The 22,402-nt window shown below is 42.0% G+C and overlaps 1 protein-coding gene across 1 annotated transcript; it reads right to left on the bottom strand.

Moving 5' to 3' along the window:
• Positions 1–18,655: 18,655 nt before the first annotated feature.
• LOC147455757 (uncharacterized) lies at positions 18,656–22,119 on the bottom strand. The gene is made up of 9 exons (XM_086513753.1): positions 22,079–22,119; positions 21,910–21,991; positions 21,344–21,352; positions 21,182–21,261; positions 21,025–21,091; positions 20,446–20,466; positions 20,314–20,356; positions 20,060–20,217; positions 18,656–18,781 (listed from the first exon to the last, which is right to left on the bottom strand). The coding sequence occupies exons 1-9, from the start codon at positions 22,117–22,119 to the stop codon at positions 18,656–18,658; spliced, it is 627 nt and encodes a 208-aa protein (XP_086369879.1).
• Positions 22,120–22,402: the final 283 nt, after the last annotated feature.

Raw genomic sequence — 22,402 nt, 5'->3', positions numbered from 1 at the left:
TGAGTTTATGCTTGCGGTTTCTCGAATCTATGAGAAGGTGATTTGTCAATTGCGCATGGGAAGAGAAATTTCAGAAATTTTTGTAAGCACTATTGGGGCTAAACAAGGATGTCCATTGTCACCAACTCTCTTTGGTCTATGCATCGATCAATTGGAACAAATGGTACTTGACTTTATGCAAGAAGAAGGCATTGAAGAGGTCACTATTTGCAATGCGGTAATCATGCTTTTGTTGTATGCGGATGATGTAGTGCTTCTAGCACACACTTTAGAAGATGCACAAAAGATTATGGTTGTCCTTGAGAACTTTTGCTTGCATAGTGGGCTGATTGTAAATGAATCCAAAACAAAGGTTATGCTTGTGAAAACCAACCATAAGGAGAAGCCATGCATTTTGTACAACAACGAGACACTTGAAGTTGTTGAGAGCTTTAAGTACCTTGGCCTTGAGGTTCCATCCAATCACAAGTGGCATGAATGTGCTATGCGTCGTTTGGAAGCGAGAAAGAGAGCATATTATGCATTTGAGAACATGTGTAATGGGGGAAACATCAAGTGTTGGGTTCTCAAGAAGTATCTTTTTGATGCATTGGTGACACCGGTTCTTCTTTATGGAGTTGAAGTGTGGGGTGGGAGCATCTCAAAGTCTACTTGGAAAGAGTTTGAGAATGTCCAAAAGCGTTTTCTTACAAACTTTCTCCAAGTTAAGACACAAACACCATATATGCTCCTACTTCTTGAGTCGGGATCTCTTCCAATTGAGGTTATGGGCATGGAAAGGATTGTGGAGTACATGATAAAGATGCGTCAAAACCCCTCACATCGACTTCCTACAATTGCATGGGAAGCAAGCAAAAAATTTCAAAAGACGCATAAAAGCAAGATCTTGAGCACGGGATGGATGCAAGACATAAAGAAGTGGTTTGGGAGATGGGATGCATTACACTTGCTACATGATGCTTCAATTGACTCTCAAGTGAATGAAGCTTTTCTACAACGCCAATGTATTACGGCTTGGGAGAAATCCGGTGGGTCACGCTTCATACATTACACCACCTATATTGCCCCCAACTACAAAACCATGTTCTTCGCTGAGAGAGGAAACCGTACTCACACTTACATGCTTGAGCCTATTCCCTTGTCCGCGATACGCATTATCGCAGCAATTCGGCTTAGCTCCCATTTCCTTCGATGCGAGATAGGGCGTTGGGGCAATGGAGAAGAGTCAAATCGATTGTGCACATTATGCTCACTGCAAGTTCGAGAGTCTGAGTACCACACACTACTAGAGTGCTCAGCTTTTGATCACATCCGAACTTGCTTCTCTCACATTTTCAGCCATAACTTAGACCTACACACTTTCCTCTCCCAGCCAAAGTGTGGGCTCTCCATTGCGACTCTCATCACTACAATTTTGGAGCATCGAGAGTCACTCATCAGCCATACACATACTACATCACATGTAACTTTGGTCCCATAGGTCATATTTGACCTCCGAGGACGATAATAAAATCTATCTATCTCTCTCTCTCTCTCTCTCTCTCTCTCTCTCTCTCTCTCTCTATTTCTACCCCTATCCCTCTCTTTCCCCCCCCCCCCTCTCTCTCTCTCTCTCTCTCTCTCTCTCTCTCTCTCTCTCTCTCTCTCTCTCGCTCGCTCCCTCTTTCTCTCTCTCTCTTTCTCTCTATCCATCATCCTCTCTATTTATCTCTCTCTCTTCCTGTATCTCTATCTCTCCCTCTTTCCCGCTTTCCTATCTCTCCCTCTCTCTTTTGCTCTCCCTCCCTATTTCTCTCTCTCTCTCTCTCTCTCTCTCTCTCTCTCTCTCTCTCTCTCTCTCTCTCTCTCTCTCTCTCTCTATCTCTCTCTCTCTCTCTCTCTCTCTCTCTCTCTCTCTCTTCTTGTATCTCTATCTCTCCCTCTTTCCCTCTTGCCCTCTTTCTCTCTATTTCTATCTATCCCTATCTCTCTCTCTCTCTCTCTCTCTCTCTCTCTCTCTCTCTCTCTCTCTCTCTCTCTCTCTCTCTATTTCTATTTCTATCCCTATCCTCTCTTTCCCTCTTTCTCTCTCTCTCTCTCTCTCTCTCTCTCTCTCTCTCTCTCTCTCTCTCTATATATATATATATATATATATATATATATATATATATATATATATATATATATATATATATATATATATATATATATATATATATATATCTCCCTGTTTCTCTCTCTCTCTCTCTCTCTCTCCCTATCCCTCTCTCTGTCATTCTCTCTTTATCTCTCTCTCTCTCTCTCTCTCTCTCTCTCTCTCTCTCTCTCTCTCTCTCTCCCCCCCCCCCCCTCTTTCTCTCATTCTCTCTTTATCTCTCTCTCTCTCTCTCTCTCTCTCCATTTATCTCCCTCTCATTAATTCTCTCCCTCTTTCTCTCATTCTGTCTTTATCTCTCTCTCTCTCTCTCCATTTATCTCCCTCTCATTAATTATCTCTCTCTATTTATCTACCTCTATCCCTGTTTCTCTCTTTCACTCTTTCCCTATCTCTCTCTCTCTCTCTCTCTCTCTCTCTCTCTCTCTCTCTCTCTCTCTCCCCCTCTATTTATCCTTCTTCATATCTCCCTCTCTTTTAATTCATGTTTCTCTCTCTCTCTCTCTCTCTCTCTCTCTCTCTCTCTCTCTCTCTCTCTCTCTATTTCTATCTAACATTTCAATCTAATATTTTATCCAAACAATCATTTCCAAACGTTCCTAACAAATCAATCATTTCCAAACGTGCCTAACAAAGCAACCATTTCCAAACGTGCCTAGCAAAGCAACCATTTCAAACAAGCCGTGCAAAGTAACCATTTCCTACTGAACGAGGTATGTTATGGATTCTCTATTTTCTCTATTTCTTTTGGATTTACACGTGTGTGTGTGTGTGTATGTGTGTGTGTGTGTGTGTGTAGTAGTAGTAGTAAAAAACAAAAGGAAAAGAGGGAGATGTGCTTTTGTGTTTACCTCTTTCTTTGTAGCGCGGTTGAGCTTTGAATAGGTTGAGATTCCAAAGACGATGGCGGAATACCCCCTTCATCGAAACTTGGACGAAACCCTCTTCGATGAAACTTGGGAATCTTGGAGAAGGAGAGAGGGGGAAGGGAGAGGGGGGGGGGGAGGCTTGGAGAAGGAGAGAGAGGGAAGGGAGAGGGGGGGTCGAGGAGGGGAGGGGGGGGGAAGCTTGGGAGCGATGGCGGAGAGCAAGAACGCAGAGTATGCTACAAAAACGTGGCATACTCTGCCTTCTTGCCTATTTTAGGTGCCAGTTATTACCGCGGATATTATCGCAGATATTACCACACCCATTACCGCGTCAATTATCGCCTCCATTATCGCGGCCAGTCATTTCAAACAGATACATGCAAATCCGAGGTTGCGGGGGGAGGGGGGGGGGGGGTGTGAAGGAGTATGAGTGGAAGTGCGACGCGAGAGAGAGTGTGAGAAGAAGAGCACGACGATATGGTGAACTCGCTCTACTGTAATGTGTAGAGCATAGTGAGTTCTTATTAGGTTTTTACAAAAGAATATGTGTACATACCTGGCGGCCCGCCCACTTACCTGGTCGACCACATTGGGCTTTATACCCCAACAACCTCCCACTTAAAGTCCAATGTGGTACTTTAAGTGTGAGAGAAGCTACTATACAAGCTAATATACAAGAGATGTAGAGAAGTGATGTACTACCCTACACCTAACTGCTTGCGAAAATGCGCAAAGCTCCCTGAGGGAAGTCCTTTTGTAAGGAATTTTCTGTGGTGTGAACTTTGACAAGGTGAAGTTGCTTATCCTCGAGCATTTCCCTGATGAAATGATACTTCACATCCACATGCTTTGGCTTTGAGTGATAAACTGGATTATAACTGGATTGTGAGCCAATTGTATAACACTTTGACTATCACAATATAACACATGCATCTCTTCTTTGATTCCCAAATCTGTTACTAGTCGATTAAGCCAAATTGATTCTTTGCATGCCTCTGATGCTGCAACATATTCGGCCTCTGTAGTAGACTGAGTAAGACAATCTTGTAATCTAGAACGCCATGATACTGCTCCACCAGCCAATGTAAAGACATACCCTGACGTAGACCTTCGGTTGTCTAAGTCACCTGCATAATCTGAGTCTGTAAAACCCTTTACACTTAGCTCCTGACTCCCATAGCATATACGCATACTCTTTGTAGCTTTCAGGTATCTCAATATTCCTTTCACTGCCTCCCAATGTTTCTTGCCTGGGTTTGACATGTATCGACTTACTACTCCCACTGCAAATACAATGTCTGGGCGAGTAGCAATCATTGCATACATCAAACTACCCACTGCAGACGCATATGGAATCTTGTCCATTTCAGTCTGTTCTTCCTCAGACACAAGACAATCTTGTTTGCTAAGTTTCACATATGGTGGCAATGGAACACTCAATGCCTTTCCCTTCTCCATATTGAAACGTCGCAAAACCTTGTCAATATACTCTGTTTGAGATAACCAAATCAACTTCTTTGATCTGTCTCTCTCAATGCGCATACCAAGTATATGACTTGCCTCACCCATGTCTTTCATGTCAAACGATTTTGCCATCTTTGACTTCAAAGCTGAAATTTCTTCCAAGTGCTTGCCAGCAATCAACATGTCATCCACATACAAAATAAGGATCAGCCAACTACCATCCGTAGCCTTCTTTGTATATAGACATTGATCGAACTCACTACGTTTGTAGCCTTGAGAAAGCATAAACTTGTGGAATTTATGGTACCATGCCCTCGGTGATTGTTTTAAGCCATAAAGACTCTTTAACAACTGGCATACCCAATCTTCCTTGCCTTTCTCAACAAACCCTTGTGGGTGCTGCATGTAAATTTCCACATCTAAATCACCATGCAAGAATGGTGTCTTGACATCCATTTGGTGCAACACCAAATCTAATATGGAAACCAATGCAAGAAAGCATCTCAATGTAGTCATCTTGACCACCGGAGAGAAGACTTCATCAAAGTCAATGCCTTGTTCTTGCTTAAAGCCCTTGGCAACAAGCCTTGCTTTGTACTTTGGCTGACTATCATGAGCGGTGATCTTATACCTGTAAACCCATTTACAAGGTAGAACCTTTTTGCCCTGTGGTAATTTAACTAGCTTATGTCTTGTTTTTATGCAGAGCTGCCATCTCTGACTGCATGGCCAATTCCCAATTCCCGGAGTCCTTCATTTGCACTGCTTCCTTGTAACATGAAGGCTCATTGCAATCAGTCAACATGACATAGTTCATAGATGGAACAAACCTATCAGGAGGTCGCGTGACACGTCCAGATCTACGCACAATAGGTGGCTCAGGCTCAGCCACAACCTATGGTTCCACTCTATCATGTCCTTCCTCCTCTGAGCCCTGACATTTTGACTTGCACGTGCAGGTCCATCTTCTTGGAAGACAACTCTTCTAATCTCCTCAACCCTCTCTGGTTTAGAATGATATTTGGATTCATTAAAGTGAACATCATTACTGCGGACAACCTTTCTGGATTCGGGATCCCAAAGTCTGTACCCAATCTCACCAGAATTACCATAGCCTAGAAAGATGCACTTTCTACTCTTTGGCTCAAGTTTGTTCCTAAATTTCTTTGGAATGTGAGTATATGCCTCACAGCCAAAGACTCTGAGATGCTTGTATGAGGGCATTTTGCCTGACCATACCATCTCTGGCACTGAATCCTTCTACAAAACCTTGCTAGGAGATCTATTTACAAGATGAACAACTGTTGATACAGCTTCAACCCAAAACCCATTTGGCAGCTGTGCATTAGACAACATACTTCTGACCTTCTCTTGTATGGTCCTATTCATCCTCTCAGCAACACCATTTTGAGGAGGATTGTAAGGAGCAATAAGTTCATGTTTTATACCTTTTGACTCACAAAAGTCGTGAAAGGCCTTTGAAACATACTCTCCACCATTGTCAGTGCGTAAGCATTTAAGCTTCTTGCCACTCTGATTCTCCACAAGTGTCACAAACGTTTTGAAAACACTAAACGCTTCATCCTTGTTCTTGAGAAAGTAAACCCATACTTTCCTCGAGTAATCATCTATAAATGTCATAAAGTAAGAAGCTCCCCCTAGAGATAGGTTAGGAATAGGTCCACACAAATCATTATGAACAAGTGCCAACTGTGTATCTCTTCTACTGCTTCTATGCTTATGTGGCTGCTGTGTTTGCTTACTATACAGACAATGTTCACAGAATTCAAAATCATTAAATGAAAAGCCAGGCAAATAACCAGAACGAGACAATATTTCCATTCCCTTCTTGCACATATGTCCTAACCGGCTATGCCACAAAGAATAGTTTGGCTGCTCGGTTACATTGATTACATTTTTAGAGACATTTGATACATAAATCATGTAAAGTCCTCCAGACTTTACTCCATGTGCTACTGTCATAGAACCCTTGGATATCTTCCACATGTTGTGTCCAAAAGTGGTGATGTAGCCAGCATCATCAAGTAAACCTGTGTTGATCAAGCTCTTTGTAATTGCGGGAACATGTCTCACATTCTTCAGCGTGAAAGAAGAGCCATTCTGAAACTTCAATTGAACATCTCCAACACCTAAGATCTCACATGTCTGCCCATTGCCTAGCCGAACATGATCTTTAGTGGTCACATAAGAGGTAAACCACTCCTTGTTTGGAGACACATGAAGTGATGCCCCTGAGTCTATAATCTAGTCACTTAGTGCATTTCCATCAGATGCTGTAAGAAGAGCTGAGTCCATTGTATTCTTCAAGAAGTAGATGTCTCCTAACACTAGATTGTCATCCTCTGCAACAATGTTTGTGAGATTTATTTCTTGAATCTTCACTGAGGACTTGTTCTTCTCACCATGGTCTTCAGCTTTCTCTTTGCCTTTTTCTGCTTTCCATTCTCTGCAGTCTCTTTTCATGTGACCCTTCTTGCCACAATGGTAGCATTCTATGTCACTCTTGCCTTTAGCACTGCGGGACTTGCTACGAGACTGAGTCCTTCCCCTGACAACTAAGGCTGTTCCTTTGCATTTGTCCATTGTTTTTATATTGGTTTCTTCAGTAAGCAGACTTCCTTCTACACCTGCTATGTTCAAACCATCTGGAGGTGCAGAATTACTCAAAGCTGTGCGAAAAGTGTCCCAACTTTCCGGCAATGTGATCAGCAGGAACATAGCTCTAACAGGTCATCAAACTTGACACCTTGAGCTGACAACTAACTATAGATTGTGTGGAATTCATTCATATGATTGGACATAGGTGTCCCTTCTTTCATCTTCAAGTCAACAAGCTTCTTAAGCCCGTATACCAATGAAGCTGCACTCTGCTTCTCATAAAGATCACTCAGCTTTAACCATTCTTGATAAGCCGACATCTCGTCTGCTACATTGAAGTAAACTCTTTGTGCCAAAGTCAGCATAATGGTAGAAAGTGCCAATTCATCCATTTCGCTCCATTCATCTTCGTCCATATCTTTTGGTTTTATCCCCTTGAGCTTTATAGGTTTTATCTACATCTTTTGTACCAACACGTGCCAAATCTGCTTCTTCCACAATGGGAAATTGGTTCCATCCAGCTTCTTGATATTGTAAAGACCAGTGTCCTATGATCCAGCCATAGCTACGCTTCACAGTAGTTTACTTTCCTGGGAAAAATTCGGCAGAGTTTCCCCTGTAAACTGACCTCTGAACCAATATCAACCTGTCAAATGAACCAAGAAAGCTTCAGATTCTGCAGAAATTTTGGCAGAGTCTCCTTTGTAAAATGGCTCTGGTGTACTAAAAAACAGACCAAAAACAGCTTAAAAAACCACTGTCTCTCTAACACTGTAAGCTGTGGGTAAACCTGTCTTGCACCTGTACTGTCTGTGACTGTCCTGTCACTGTCCTATAAGCATAGACTGCGACAATGCCTCAACGGCAGTAAAGAAAAGATGCAATCCCAACTGTCTAACTCACAGGCAATACATCCTAGCTGCCTATCTAAGGGTGCTCGAGGGATCGCTCCAAGACCTGTATCACCGAAAGGATCTCAACATTCGAGAATCCCCCAGCTCAATAAAACCTCACTCGACCCTCAACAAAGGCTGCAGTAAATCTGACAGTACATAGACTTCCCACAAAGTCATACATCCACAAATTTCCCACTGTATGCTGTAACCGCTGCGGCGGTTGTTTGCTGCGTGACTCAGAGCCAACAAACCCTCAACAGACATACATCATCTCTGACAATACATCCCATGTGGAAGGACCTGCAATGTCATGATGAAATCTGGAATATCAAGCAGCAAACACAAGCTACCTGATGAACTAGTGGATGTCACCTACAGTCTATGTGTAGATGCGCCCGTGTCGTATGTGACACGCCTCCAAGAACTGTGAGTCGTCCTTCGATGTGTAGACAGCCACAAATCAACACTCTGGGAGTGTCGATATCCTCAGCACCTGCAGTCGTAGGCCGAAAACCCCAAATTTGCAGAGTCGGATTTGCACCCGCTGAGACCACGTAGTCGAAAATGGCCCGCGCAGAACTTTGTCGAAGCCGAACGGTGGCCGAGATGACCTGAGAATTTCACTCCAATCTGAGCTAGTGACTCTAGCCTCCTGCAGTGCTGCCCCGAGCCTCGATCTAAGCTCTGATACCAGTTGAAGGAGTACGAGCGGAAGTGCGACGCGAGAGAGAGTGCGAGAAGAAGAGCACGACGATATGATGAACTCGCTCTACTGTAATGTGTAGAGCATAGTGAGTTCTTATTAGGTTTTTACAAAAGAATATGTGTACATACGTGGCGGCCCGCCCACTTACTTGGGTGACCACATTGAGCTTTATACCCCAACAGGGGGTACAAACCACCCCCTCTACCCTTAGCTATCATTTTGATGAATTTTTAATTTTTTATGGATACTTTATTTTGTAGTACTTTTAAATGTTTATCAATTGCATTTTTTAAATTCTCTTTTAGTTAAAAAATAATTTTAACACTCATTGTTATTTCCACCACTGAAAAGAGGCAACAAAGTGTCATAAATGTCCTGTGAGCTTACATTACTGTCTCTAGTACATGACAGCAAGGGCTGAACAGAATCTTCCACAAACACTACATCCCGAGAAACCAGAATACGTTTTGTTTGCGGATGATACAACCTGTAACCTTTGCTTTCAGCACTATAACCAACAAAAATACATTTGACAGCCTTATCATCCAATTTTCTGCGCTGCACTTGTGGCACCAAAGCATATGCCAAACATCCAAAAACACGCATGTGCTCAATAGAAGGCTTTCTATCATGCCATGATTCATATGGAGTAATAGACTACAAAGATTTCGTAGGACACCTGTTAAGTACATATGTGGAACACATGATGGCCTCAAGCAAAAAATAATGCGGCAAAGCTTGACTTTTGACCATACATCGTGCCATTTCTGTCAGTGACTTGTTTTTCCTCTCAGCAACACCATTTTGCTGAGGTGTATAAGGCACTGTACATTGGTGTTTTATCCCACAACTAGCCAGAAATGCATTAAATTCATGAGACATATATTCCCCCCCTCGATCGGAACGGAGGGTGCCCATAGAACATTTCGAGACATTTTCAGCCATAGCCAGAAATTGTTTGAAGTACATAAAAACTTCGGACTTCGCTTTAAGCGGAAATACCCATGAATGCCTGGAGTAATCATCAATGAAAGTCACGAAGTACAGGTAATTGCCCAAGGACGGAGTTTGCATGTGCCCACAAACATCACTATGCACAAGTTGCAACCTGCATGTGGTCCGAACTGAACCATCCTCTGGAAATTTAGAACGCTGCATCTTACCCAAAATACAACCTTCACAGACATGTTTGAGAGGTGCTTCAAGAGGCGGCAAAGAAGAAACCATATCAGATTTTTGCAAACGCAGCAAAGTGGCAAAATTCAGATGACCAAAACGTGCATGCCAAAGTTTTGCATCTGAAATAGCCCTTGAATCTGCAACAGCATTTGCAAAATTTTGTCCACACTTGTCATAAAAAGTGAGCTTATACAGCCCACGGCACAAAAGCCCAGATGCAACAATTTCATCACCAAAACTGAGATAATGAGCTCATCCACAAATTTGACTACAAGTCCAAGTCTAGCAGGTGTGGGTATAGACAAGAGATTCTTCGTGATCCCAGGTACATAAAGTGCATCAATAAGTGTGAAGAAACTGCCATTAGCAGCAGTGAGCACAATCTTTCCAACTCCCTGAACGGGATAAGAGGTGTTGTTGGCACAAGTGACTGAATTCCCATGAGGGATAGACTCGAGAGAGGTAAACAATTCACGATGTGAGGTAATGTGCTTTGTAGCACCACTGTCAAAATACCACACATGTGAATCTACAGCAACTGACAAGCATGCATCATGGACAACAGGATTGTAAGTGCACTCTGCACTAAAAGCCCATTCTGCATCAACATTAGCATTACAGTCTCCTTTCACAGAAGACTGAACAATGGCTACATTTGTAGTGGAACCATCCTCTTTCTTCTTAGCCTCTTTGGCCTTCAACTTAGGACACGACTTGATCAAGTGATCATTGGCTTTACAATAATGGCAATGCATCTTCTTTTTGCCCTTATCACCAGAATTTCCAGACAAATTGCTGCCAGCAGAAGCATTGGGAACAGAATTTCTGCCACTCGCAGCAGAACCATAAGAAATGGTTGCATTGCTTTTACCACCCTTTCTTTGAGAAGCAATAAAAGCCTGTTCAACTGCACGCTGCCTAGTCTTGTTTTTTCTAGAAAGTGACTCTTGCAACAGCAATGTGCATAATGCATCAAACTTGACAACTTCAGGATTTCCTTGGGTCATCAGTCTCCAAGTACTAGCAAAAGTCTGGTAGGAATCTGGTAAGGCATCAAGAACAGTCTGCACAAGGGAACTTTCTGAAATGACTTCACCTGCAGAAATAAGCTGCTCATTGATATCCTTGACACTAGCAAGGAAAGTGTCCATATCATCTTCCTCATGCATAATCTTTGACTCCAGCTCTTTACGCAGCAAAGCATTTTTAGCCTCATTGCGGCTTGCATAAAGACCTGCTAGAATATCCCAAGCTTGTTTTGCATATTTTTGCTGAACGGATGTGAGGAACAATGGTACACTTCACACAAAACGCAATCAATGCATGATTCTGCGCATACTTAACATCCCAATGAGCTTGTTCTGCCGTAGGCAAAACAACTCTAACAGTTGCAATCCTTGCAGCAAGACCTGCAACATCCTCAACATCGCCTACATCCTCAGAACCAGGACGTACATCAATGCCCTGCACAATGTTCCAGACACCCTTTGACACATGAACATGTTGCATCATACAAGCCCACATAGGGTAGTTGTCCCCATCCAACCTGTTCTCAGTAGCAAACATCTTGAACACATCTGTGTTGTTGTTGTCAGCCATGGTCAATGCTGCACCTGATGTGAAAACTGCCCAAAAATAGGAGAAACGGAGCGGGAACAACCTGTGCTATGTAGCACAAACCGTTGAAGACTAGCATTACATTCAGTACCCATCATGAGCATTTTCCAATGCACATGAACCACATTTTTCACTTATTTATTAAATAAGTGACTTTTATTTCCAATCGTGGGGTTGTTGGGGAGCTTGCTCTACCCAGGCAGATGCACCTATATAAGGAGGCCATTGAGCACCTTGAGAAACAGAAAGCACACGTTGAAGAAGACCAAGGAGCATAGACTCCAAGTAGTGCCCCTCAAGACCAGCAACCTGGCGTTTCTCTCAAGAAGCGACAAGAGCCAACGTTTTTGCGAGCAGAGCATTGGCGTTTTCAGATTTCAGCCCTTGGCGTTTTGCATCGGCAGATCAGCCTTTAGCCTCGCGGTACCACACCTTCCATACCAGATTCCTAGCCGGATCCCACTAATGCCATCAATTTCAGCCAGTGTTTTCAGATTTCAGCCATCAGTGTTATTGCATAGCCTCGTCATCGCCGTCGTCGCTGTCATCTCACCGGTATAGAGCCCTAGGACAGCGCTCAGTTTTCAGCCAGCTTCAGCCCTAATGTTTTTCATTTTCAGCCCTCAGTCTTTGCCGTCATCGACATCGTCATCGCGTCGACATCATTGTCGTTAAGTACCACATCATCTAGAAGCATTGTAGCAAACCTGTTATGTAGAAAATGGCACTGAAAAAAATTCTGCACAAAATGACGAAATAGCCTGTGCATTACTGCCTATAGTGGAAACGGAGGCCGAAATGAGCTCAAATCAAAATTTTGAGCAGACCAAGATCTTCGAGCTAGCCCAAAATATTTGTCGACCTATGAACGCTTGCCAAAGCTCAGTGAAATTGGAGAAAGTGAGCAGGCGCGTGCTAGAGCAGCTGGCGACTAAGCCAAGGAGGGCGTGACCTGCTCTGATACCAATTGTTGGAATTAGGGTTGTAGAGAAACACACACATCTTGGAGAAGACAAAGGAAGCTCAAGACACACAATAGAGAGTCTTTTTCTTAGTGTGCTATGGAAAGATAGATAGCCCTAGAGTGATGGGCGTATATACAATGCATGGGGGAAAAAACCTCCTAAAGAGGGAAAAAATGCCCCGGCGGTCCTAGTGTGTTCACACACATCACTACCACATGCATATGGTAACAAGGAAAGCTTGATGGCATCAACTACACATTGTGGAAATTTAAATTTCTACAATTTTGGATTCCTATGAATTGTTGGATACTTTGTTAGGGCCATATGATGTAGACCCAGAGCCCACTAACGAAAATTATTTGACAAATCCAAGCATTATAATTCTCTCCGATGCTAATCTTTTACGTGCTTAGAAAAGAAGGAATGCAGATGTTTTACGTGCCATTGTCATGTGTGTAAGTGATTCTGTTCTCACTTTGATAAGTTAGCAAACCACTAAAGCACATGAAGCTTGGAACATATTGGCTTGCCAATATGAGGTGCACAATCACACAAGAATTAAAAAATTGGAAAATCAGCGTGCTGCTAAGAAACTTGCTGACCGAGAGAAGGTAGAGGCCTTTATCAAGTGGATTAAGGACTTCCCAGCTCAATTAGCTACCGTTGGTGTGGCTATTTCTTTGAAATATTTAGCTCGAAGCTGCATTTTCATACTTTCGACAAGATATTATGGTCTTGTTACGGAACTCAATACTCAGGTTTGTCCAACCCCTCTTATGTTTGAAGAATTGAGTGCAATGCTGCTTGAAGAAGAGATTCTACTCAGTACCAGGGATGGTCGAGGTGATGTTTCCTTTATATCCAGTGCCAAAGTCAAGGGGACTATCGTGACAAATGCCTCTAAGAAGAAGCCCAAGATGAGGAAATTTCTAGGTAGTTGTTCTTACTGTGGCAAGAAGGGCCATGATGTTAAAGACTGCAAAAAGAATAAAGCAGATGAGAAGAATGGAACCATAAAAGCTTCTTGGAAGGAAAAAGAATCATCTAACAATGTTGAGGTAGACCTTAAACTATGGGCTGTCATAGAAGAGGTATGCTCATCACCCGGGGGATTCACCATGGAAAACTTACCGCACCATGTAAGTGCAGGGGAGGGTTTTTTTTTACAAGTTACATAAGCGTATAAGTTAGGGACAGGCCCCCAATAATTTATCTCCCAAGCTTAAAAATAAGGGAGGGTGTATCATATTTATGGGGTCAGAGGGAGGGGGGGATGGGAGACGTGAGAAAAGGGGAAAATGAGAGGAAGTTTTTGTGTTTGAAAATCATGGCTTCCCTAAAGAGTCTGCCCTCAAATTTGTGAGTCAATAGCTACAAAGATACATGCAAGAACTAACATTGCTTTGTAACAATTTCTTGTTCTGTGATTATAGTTATTTGTTGAGGGATGAAAGCTATAAAGATTTTTTATAGATGCAAGTTTACACGGAGAATCTAGCACAAATTTATAACCATGTTTTTTGAGTAATTTAGATGGGTCAGAATTGGATCAACAAAAGTGGTTTCTTGATATGTTGCCAGTCACTATGCTATACGCTCTTTGAAGAGTTTTTCTCAGTTAGATCATGTGAGACCTAAAGTTTATATGTAAGATAGGGGTATGATTGTTTTTTGCATTGATTGCCGTATAAGCGTAGAAAGGGGGGTCATATTCCCTAATATGAGTCATATAAAGGGGTTTTATCAAAGTTGTCCGCTCACAGGTGGCATCTCGTTTTGTATATAGAGTGAATCCCCTGGGGCTCATCATAGCACAAACTCTGTTTGTTGATGGTTCTTGGATTCTAGATAGTGGTGCAGCCTGACATATGACTAGTAATAAAGATTGGGATAGTTCTTCGAAACCTCTACAAGGCCATATAAGTGTAGTTTTTGGGAATAATGCCAAATGTCTAGCCCAAATATCTCGGATAATTTCTTTTTTAGGAACTAGAGGTGAAACTAAAGAGCTCTTTGATGTGTTGTACGTGCCTCAAATTAAGAAGAATTTGTTGTCCATTGCTGCAATCGCTAATCCTGACCTTGAAGTCCGTTTCAAGAAAAGTGGAGCAAAAATCCTGGATTCTAAAGGCAACACAGTGGGAAAGGGCATAAGGAGCAACAACCTCTATGAACTTTCTACACTTTCAGTCACTACAAAAAAAGGTACAACTTAATTATGGCATGAGAGATTTGGTAACCTAAGCATTGTTGTGCTAAAAGGAATGGAAAAAATTTGGGATGGTGGCACACATGCCTCAAATCTCATATATGACTTATGTTTGTGAAGCTTGCATAATGGACAAGCAACAAATAAATCCATTTCCACAAGAGAGTACTAATGGAGCTCAATCTCCTCTAAAGTTGGTATGTGCGGATCTCTATGGTAAAATGCCTACGTCTGCTTTGGGTGGATCTTCCTACTTTTTGATGTTAGTCGATGACTTTAGTAGAAATATGTGGGTGTATTTCACTTGTGAGAAGTCTGAAGCTTTAGGAAATTTTAAAATATGGCAAAATCTTGTAGAAAATGAAACAAGAAATAAGGTGAAGAAGCTTCGCACAGATCACAGAGGAGAATTCATCTCAAATGAATTCAACAACTACTACAATGAGCATGGCATAAAATGTCACTTTACTACATCTTACACACCACAAAAATGGAGTTGTGGAGTGCCGCAATTGGATGGTTTCAAAAATGGCAAGGTGTATGTTTAAAGCCAGGGATATGTCAGATTCCTTTTGGGCCAAAGCGCTAAGTACATTAGTGTACATTCTCAATTGAAGCTACACAAAGGATTTAAAAGGGAAAATGCCTCAAGAAACATGTTTTTGTAAGATACCATTTGTCTTGCATTTCAAAACGTTTGGGTGTTTTTGTTATGCACATATTTCTGATTTACAAAGAGCAAAGCTAGAAGTCAAAAGCAAGAAGTGTGTATTTCTTGGATATAGTGAAGATTCTAAGGCATATAGACTCTATGATCTAGAGGCAAAGAAAATACTCACCAGTTGGGATGTGGTATTTGAAGAAGGGCTATATGTGGTAGAGAATCTAGATTCATCCACTTTCTCATCAAATGAAGAAATAACACACCATGTTCCAGACCAAAGTCAGGTGAAAATCAGAAGGATGAAAACTCAAATAAATCTAGCTAAATTATTGTAGAATCACAGGAAAAGCCACTACCAAAATGGGATTAATAGCTTTTTGACGCTCAAAACCCTCAAGTTCACAATCCACATTAAGATGAGGGGGGTTTGTGATGCTCAAAGAGGATAGAGGAGCAAAGAAGAGCCTTGAGGCACATCTTCAACATGGCTCTTATGACAAAACACTATGGGCTCTGTGAAGAAGCTAGCCTCCATCGACAAGGTGATGGTTGATCCAAGTGGAAGGAAGCAATGCAGTGAGAGTACGACAAAATCACAAAGAATGACACTTAGGAAGTAGTGGATCCGCCTCTACAGAAGAAATCGATCGGCATATAATGGGTGTAAAAGCTCAAGCATAAAGCTAATGGCTCTTTGCAAAAGTACAAATATGGGTTACTACAAAAAGTTTTCTCTCAAGTCGAAGGGTTTGATGTTAGTGACACCTTTGCTCCCATAGCTCGAACGACCACTATTTGTCTTGTGTTTACTCTTGTTTCTATCTATTTGTGGGTTGTTTACCAAATGGATGTTGTATCTACATTTTTGAATGGACGTATCAAGGAGGAGGTGTATATAGAACAACCACCAAGGTTTGATTTGTCTCATTCAAAACAAAAGTTTTGCAGATTGAATAAGGCTTTATACGGCTTGAAACAGTCACCAAGAACATGGTATGATGGAATTGATAAGTTACTCAAAAAACTTGGGTTTAAAAGAAGTGCTTCTAAAGAAAATTTATATGTGCTTAGAGAGAATGGAGAACAAGTCTTTATTATCTTGTATGTCAATGACTTGATAATCACAGGTGACTTGATAATCACAGGTGATCACATAATCATAGGTGATCACAAAGATCTCATCCAACAAACTATGAGAGTTTGAGCTTTGAATTCAAAATGACAAACTTGGGTTTGTTCCATTATTGTTTGGGGATTGAGGTTTGGAAATCCTCAAAAGGCATCTTCATCTCTCAACAGAATCATGTAGTAGATATCCTAAAAGGTTTTGGCATCATGGATTGCAAACATGTGAGCACTCCAATGGAGATAAATGCAAAACTCTCCATGGAATATTCTTCTCCCTTAGTCAGCATTAAAAAGTAAATAAAACTTGTGGGAGGATTAATTTTCTTGTGTAACACTAGGCCAGATACTTCTTTTGCAGTAGGTATTTTAAGCAAGTTTTCCAACCAATCAAGGAAATCTCACTAGAAGGCAGGTATGTGTATACTTAAGTACATCAAAGGTACTTTGGGCCACGACATTGTCTATGGCATTGGCACAAATACTCTAAGTGGGTGTTGTGACTCCAATTGGGTAGGAGATTGTGATTTTAGAAAGTCATATTTTGGATTTTGATTCTCAGCTGGTTCTGGAGTGTTTTCTTGGATCAGCAAGAAGCTCAACCAACCATCGCTCTGCTCTTTCTTCAACAAAATCAGAGTAAAAAGCTACTTGTTTTGCAGCTTAGGAGTTTGGTTTAGGCGAGTTCTCATGGACTTAGGTCTTTCTCTTCATTTATCAACAACACTTCAATGCGACAACTAGATTTGCATAGCGATCGCCAAGAACCTTGTCTTCCATGCACGCACAAATCATATTGAGGTTCAATATCAATATGTTTGAGAGATAATTGAGGATGAGATTGTAGAGCTAGAGTATTTTCCTATTGAAGTTAATTGTAGAGACATCTTCACCAAATTTCTAGAGAAAGACCAACTACTTTGACATCTTCATACTCTTGGAGTTGGCACACAGCCAACATAGAGAATCTTTGGTGTTCATTGGAAGGGGGTGTTGGTATACATGAAATTCTCACCTCTCTTAGTTGTGCCACCACAATATATGTCTCACAGTTTGTAAGGCCCTGTATGAGGAGAAGCCTATGGTGCACATATATTTCATGGATTCCAGCTTTGCATGCTGATGAGATATTTATTTGTGATCGTGGATGGTACGAAGCAAATTCAAGGCCAATTTCTATTCACTAGAATATTCCTTTTTTGGAATATCTTGATCGGAAAGTGGTCAAAAGACAGTCAAAAAATGGCCGTCCAGTGGCCAGTTGTCAGTGGTCTTTGGCCGGTGGTCAAATTTCCTTGGCCAGTGGTCAAGCTCTAGGCAGACTTGTCTACCCTAAAGAAGCTAACATTGGAGCATGGGAGATTCCTACTTGGACTTGGATACAAAAGGGCATCGACACACATGGACACATGCCCGGGTTCTACTTGGACTTGTCTATCTAAGGGCGGCTACACTTGGGCGTTTAGAGTCTCCCTTCTATCTATATAAGGAGGACTTGTCATGAGTAACTCGATGAATGGTGTGCACAATTGACACACACATGCACATCCTTGTTGAAGGATTGTTAGTACCTTATATTTGTACTTTCTCTAGTTGTTTAAATTTCCATCTAAGCTCGACCTTGAGAGCACATGGATGGATGACACCATCACTTTGTAATAGTGTGCTAATATAAAGTTTTTAGTTTGCCACTAATCTACTTTGAATCTTCTCTCTCTCTACTCTATTTGCTACTATATCCTTATTGTATTCCGCATTTCTTATATCTTGTACATGTAATTTTGTAGCTCTTTGGTATATCAACAATCCTCTTTGGGTGAACATATATGCTACACTTACATATTTTTAGGTGGACCCCCGGGGGAACTAGATGTGCAATGGCCAGTTGAAAGGCTACTAAAAGCAAGGGTGGAAAAGAACCAGCCAGCCCATGGCAAATGGTTTCCGACAACCTACTACTACACCCAGCTAGCTAAAGCTAGGTTAAGAATGGATCCAGTTGTAGTGGAGTACATGGCAGGGGGGCATAGGCACATGCCAAAGGCTCAACCTGTTTGAAAAATTACAAGCTCTAGAAGTGTGTGTATCCACACAACCCAACAAATGAACCATCAAATTCAAGGAAAGGTTGGAGACTAAAAAAGGGGAACCATATGACTAAGAAGTGGTAGATGGGCTTCATTGTGACCACCACAAACCAAATTTGATTCAAATAATATTCAAGTATTCAGGAAATAAAGAGATGGAGGACATGAAAGGAAGGAAAAAGCCATGCCCAAATGGGGAGTCAGAGACAGTGGGGGCATCCAGCTCAAATTCTGAATCAAACTGAACCTGAGGGATTAATTTACAAAAGGGGGAAAATGTAAGAGGTGGGAACCCAAAAGAGATAACCAGTAGCTATGTGTAGATAACACCAAGAATCAAGAAGGCAGTGGTTACCACCATAGCGGATATCAGGACAAAGATGGGTAAACAGGGGGGGGGGAGGGGTAAAGGGGGAAGAATGTAAGAGGTGGGAACCCAAAAGAGCTAACCAATAGCGGTGGGTAGATAAAACCAAGAATAAAGAAGGAAGTGGTTACCACCATAGAGGATAGCAAGACAAAAATGGGCAAACAGGCGGGAGGGGTGAGTGAAGTCTATGTATTGGGGCTATGCATGGAGATGGGAAAATGGTAAGGAGATCTCATTGTAATCTATATTTAGACTATGGACATCATTCTCTGTATGCTATGTTGAACCAGAGATGAGACACGAGATGAGGGATAAGAGAGAGAGAGAGAGAGAGAGAGAGAGAGAGAGAGAGAGAGAGAGAGAGAGAGAGAGAGAGAGAGAGAGAGAGACGACTCCAGATATGCACGCCCCAAAGTGTATGTAGAACACACACTAAGTACACATATACAATGGGGACTCCTAGCTATATATAGCATAAGTGTGAGTTCTCTATATAGCTCCAACAAGGACCTGGTGGACCGCTATATATAGCTAGGAGTCCCCACTATATATGTGTACTTAGTGTGTGTTCTACATACACTTTGGGGCTTGTAGATCTAGAGTCAACTCTCTCCTTCTTCTCCCTCGTCTCTGGTTCAACATGGTATAAGAGCCTCACAAATACAAGCCACATGCATATGAACAAAGGGATAGAATCAAGCCACTATTCATGAGAAAAGTTAGAGTTGATTGGTCAACATCGTTTGACTGGACTAGATAAGCAAAGATGCCTACCCTACAAATGTACTCCGCAGGGAGAAGCATGCTTAGAAGGAAACAGAAGGTGATACTTCAAAAGCTTTCCATGGCAGTATTGACAAAACTTTTTTCTAACTTGATCAGACAAGCCCAGCTAAGTATCTTGTTCCTTCTCGGGTATGCCTGAGGGAGGAGCATGCAGCCTTTAAATATGTTTTTGTTATCTCTAAACTCCTCTTAATTGGGTTCGTTACATGGTCTACGTAATTTTGTCAGTGCTTTCCGCTTTCAACTCTCAAATTATAGAGAGATATGCACACTAGAGTCCACCATGTAGAGGCCATTCTCATGTCATCTAGACACATTCGAAAACCACTTGCACTCGAAGGTAAAGGTATGAAAGGTTCTAAAATTAACCTTTAGTATCCTTTCAATAGTTCCACAGTACCTTGCTTCATCACCGTCTGTGTCAAAGTTGCCTATGATGGCACAATCCATGGTAGTTCTACACTCGTCAATGTGGCGCATACGAAAGTGACAACCCTTTGACCACATAGAGTTAAAGGAAAGGCACTACAAAATAGAAAATATATTAATTTATCAAATACATATTAAAGATAATTTCAAGAAATAGCGTTACAATATGGTTTAGGTATATGAGTACTCTATCTTTGGTACGCAGCCGCGTGCATACTCCCATTCTTTGCTGGTGATGTCTTTACTGGTGATCCAGGAAACATGCAAGGTGTCTAGGCATTGGGGGTGCCCTCATTCCTCCATGTGCTTGTTTCCATGCTGGTGATGTCTTCTCCGCGCGCTTTTGCCTCGGTCATTCTCTCATGAATCCACTCTGCACTAATGAGATCCGGGAGACATGCAAGGTGTCTAAGCATTGAGAGTGCCCTCCTTCCTCCATGTGCTTGTTTCCATGCTTCCCTCTCTTGCAAACGCCTTGCCTTTGCCACTGTCCACAATTCCACCCACTTGGTCATAATCTCTGCATTGAGGATGCAAAAGTTATCAACCACTGGGGATAGATTCATATCCATGTTAAGTAGTTTCCCCTTTCCACTTGGCAAGTGTGAAGTCATCCTTGCATCTTCCTTGTCTGACCACATGCGAGGAATTGAAGGATCAACTTGTGCCAAATACTCTGATATGTAAACAAATGCCTCTTGAACGATCCACCCTTCGGCCATACATGCCTCTGGTTGAGACCCTAGCCGCACAAAATCTTTGAGAGTCTTTAAAAACCTCTCTAAGAAGAACATCCATCGTGCGTGCACTACTCCACATATAGCGATCTCCTCCAACACGTGAACAAAGAGGTGAATTTGACTAAGAAGGACCGATCGAGGAAATACATCTTTAATGGCACACACAGTTTCTGTTGCAAGTGTTTGCGAAACAGGGATAGCATCTATTTTGATTTCCTTGAAGCTCACAAATCTGCAAGAAAACACACAAGGATACACTAAGTGCTAGTTGAAAATATTGTGTACATAAAAAGATGTAGTTGAGTGGAGTCTTGTGGTGTACCTTACTAGCTCTCCTAGTTTGAAAATAGCGTCCCTAACTTTCTTGTCCCGACATATACACATACTCACTGGCAGAATGAACTATAATGTAAATAAGAGAAAGAGAAAGTGAGTGATAGTCATACACACAAAGTAGAGATAGAATAGGGAGTATGAAGATTACCTGAAGCATCTTGTGCCAATTATGGGACTTCAACCCATACAACTGAGCGCTTCCACCCTTCTTCGCTTTTGTGAAATCTCCCTTTAGCGACCTCATGTATCCTGTTGGTGTGTGAATAGAGGCAATGGTACCCTTCACCTTGTCTAATTCTTCTTTGGATAGCATCCATGGTGCTTTAGGAAGCACAATCTTTCCATTTGGGGCACACCGTGGAGTAGCAGAGGCGGGAAGACGTTTTAAAAGCCTCAAATCCTCCCTCGCACCCAAAGAGTCCTTCTTGCCAATAATGTGGTTCCATAGTGTTTGGGCTACATTCTTGAATATGTGCATGGGATCCAAGATGTGTTGTATTTTTAAGTCATTCCAATATGGAAGCCTTCAAAATATGGAATACCTTGACATACCTTTTGGGGTGGAAGACACGGAGCTAGATTGTTGTGGTGGTGTTCTTCCCAAATGGTTGCCCAATTTGCCATCGTGAGCTTTAGAGGAGTCTTCCCATTTGTTGGAGCCTTGTGCTTGTTATGCCCTTGGGGTAAGAAATGATGGTTGTTTGGATAGATTACCTTGCGCAAGGAATTGGGCCTCTCTGACACCAACGATGGCTTGCAAGTAGGACATGCAATGTGACCCGATGTGGAAAACCCTGCATACATATCATATGGTTAGAGAATGAGTGAACTAAAGTGAACTAAAGGGAGAGAGGGAAAGAGAGATAGAGGAAAGGGGGTTACCAGAAACTCTCCAAGCCCAGGATAGTCGTGCATAGTCCACATAACGACTCCCCTCACAATGGCCTCTCTCCCCTCCTTTGCAAGTGAGACATCGACAACAGGAATGCCTCTCCATAACTCCTCCGACTCCTCGATGAGGGGCTCGAGGTAAATGTCAATATTTGACACTTTGTACTTCCCTGGCACAAGCAAGGAAAGAAGTATATTGCCCTTCTTGGTTGTCTCCCATGGTGGAATATTGTAGTTGACGATCACCACAGGCTAAGTGCTCCATGAAGTAGACTTAGTTCCGAAGGGGTTGAAACCTTTACTTGATAATCCAAGC

The sequence above is a fragment of the Adiantum capillus-veneris genome, chromosome 6, assembly GCF_014529385.1.
Source record: "Adiantum capillus-veneris isolate H3 chromosome 6, ASM1452938v2, whole genome shotgun sequence".
Lineage (NCBI taxonomy): Eukaryota > Viridiplantae > Streptophyta > Polypodiopsida > Polypodiales > Pteridaceae > Adiantum > Adiantum capillus-veneris.
The sequence above is the reverse complement of the archived record's forward strand: the minus strand, read 5'-3'. Positions and strand labels throughout refer to the sequence as shown.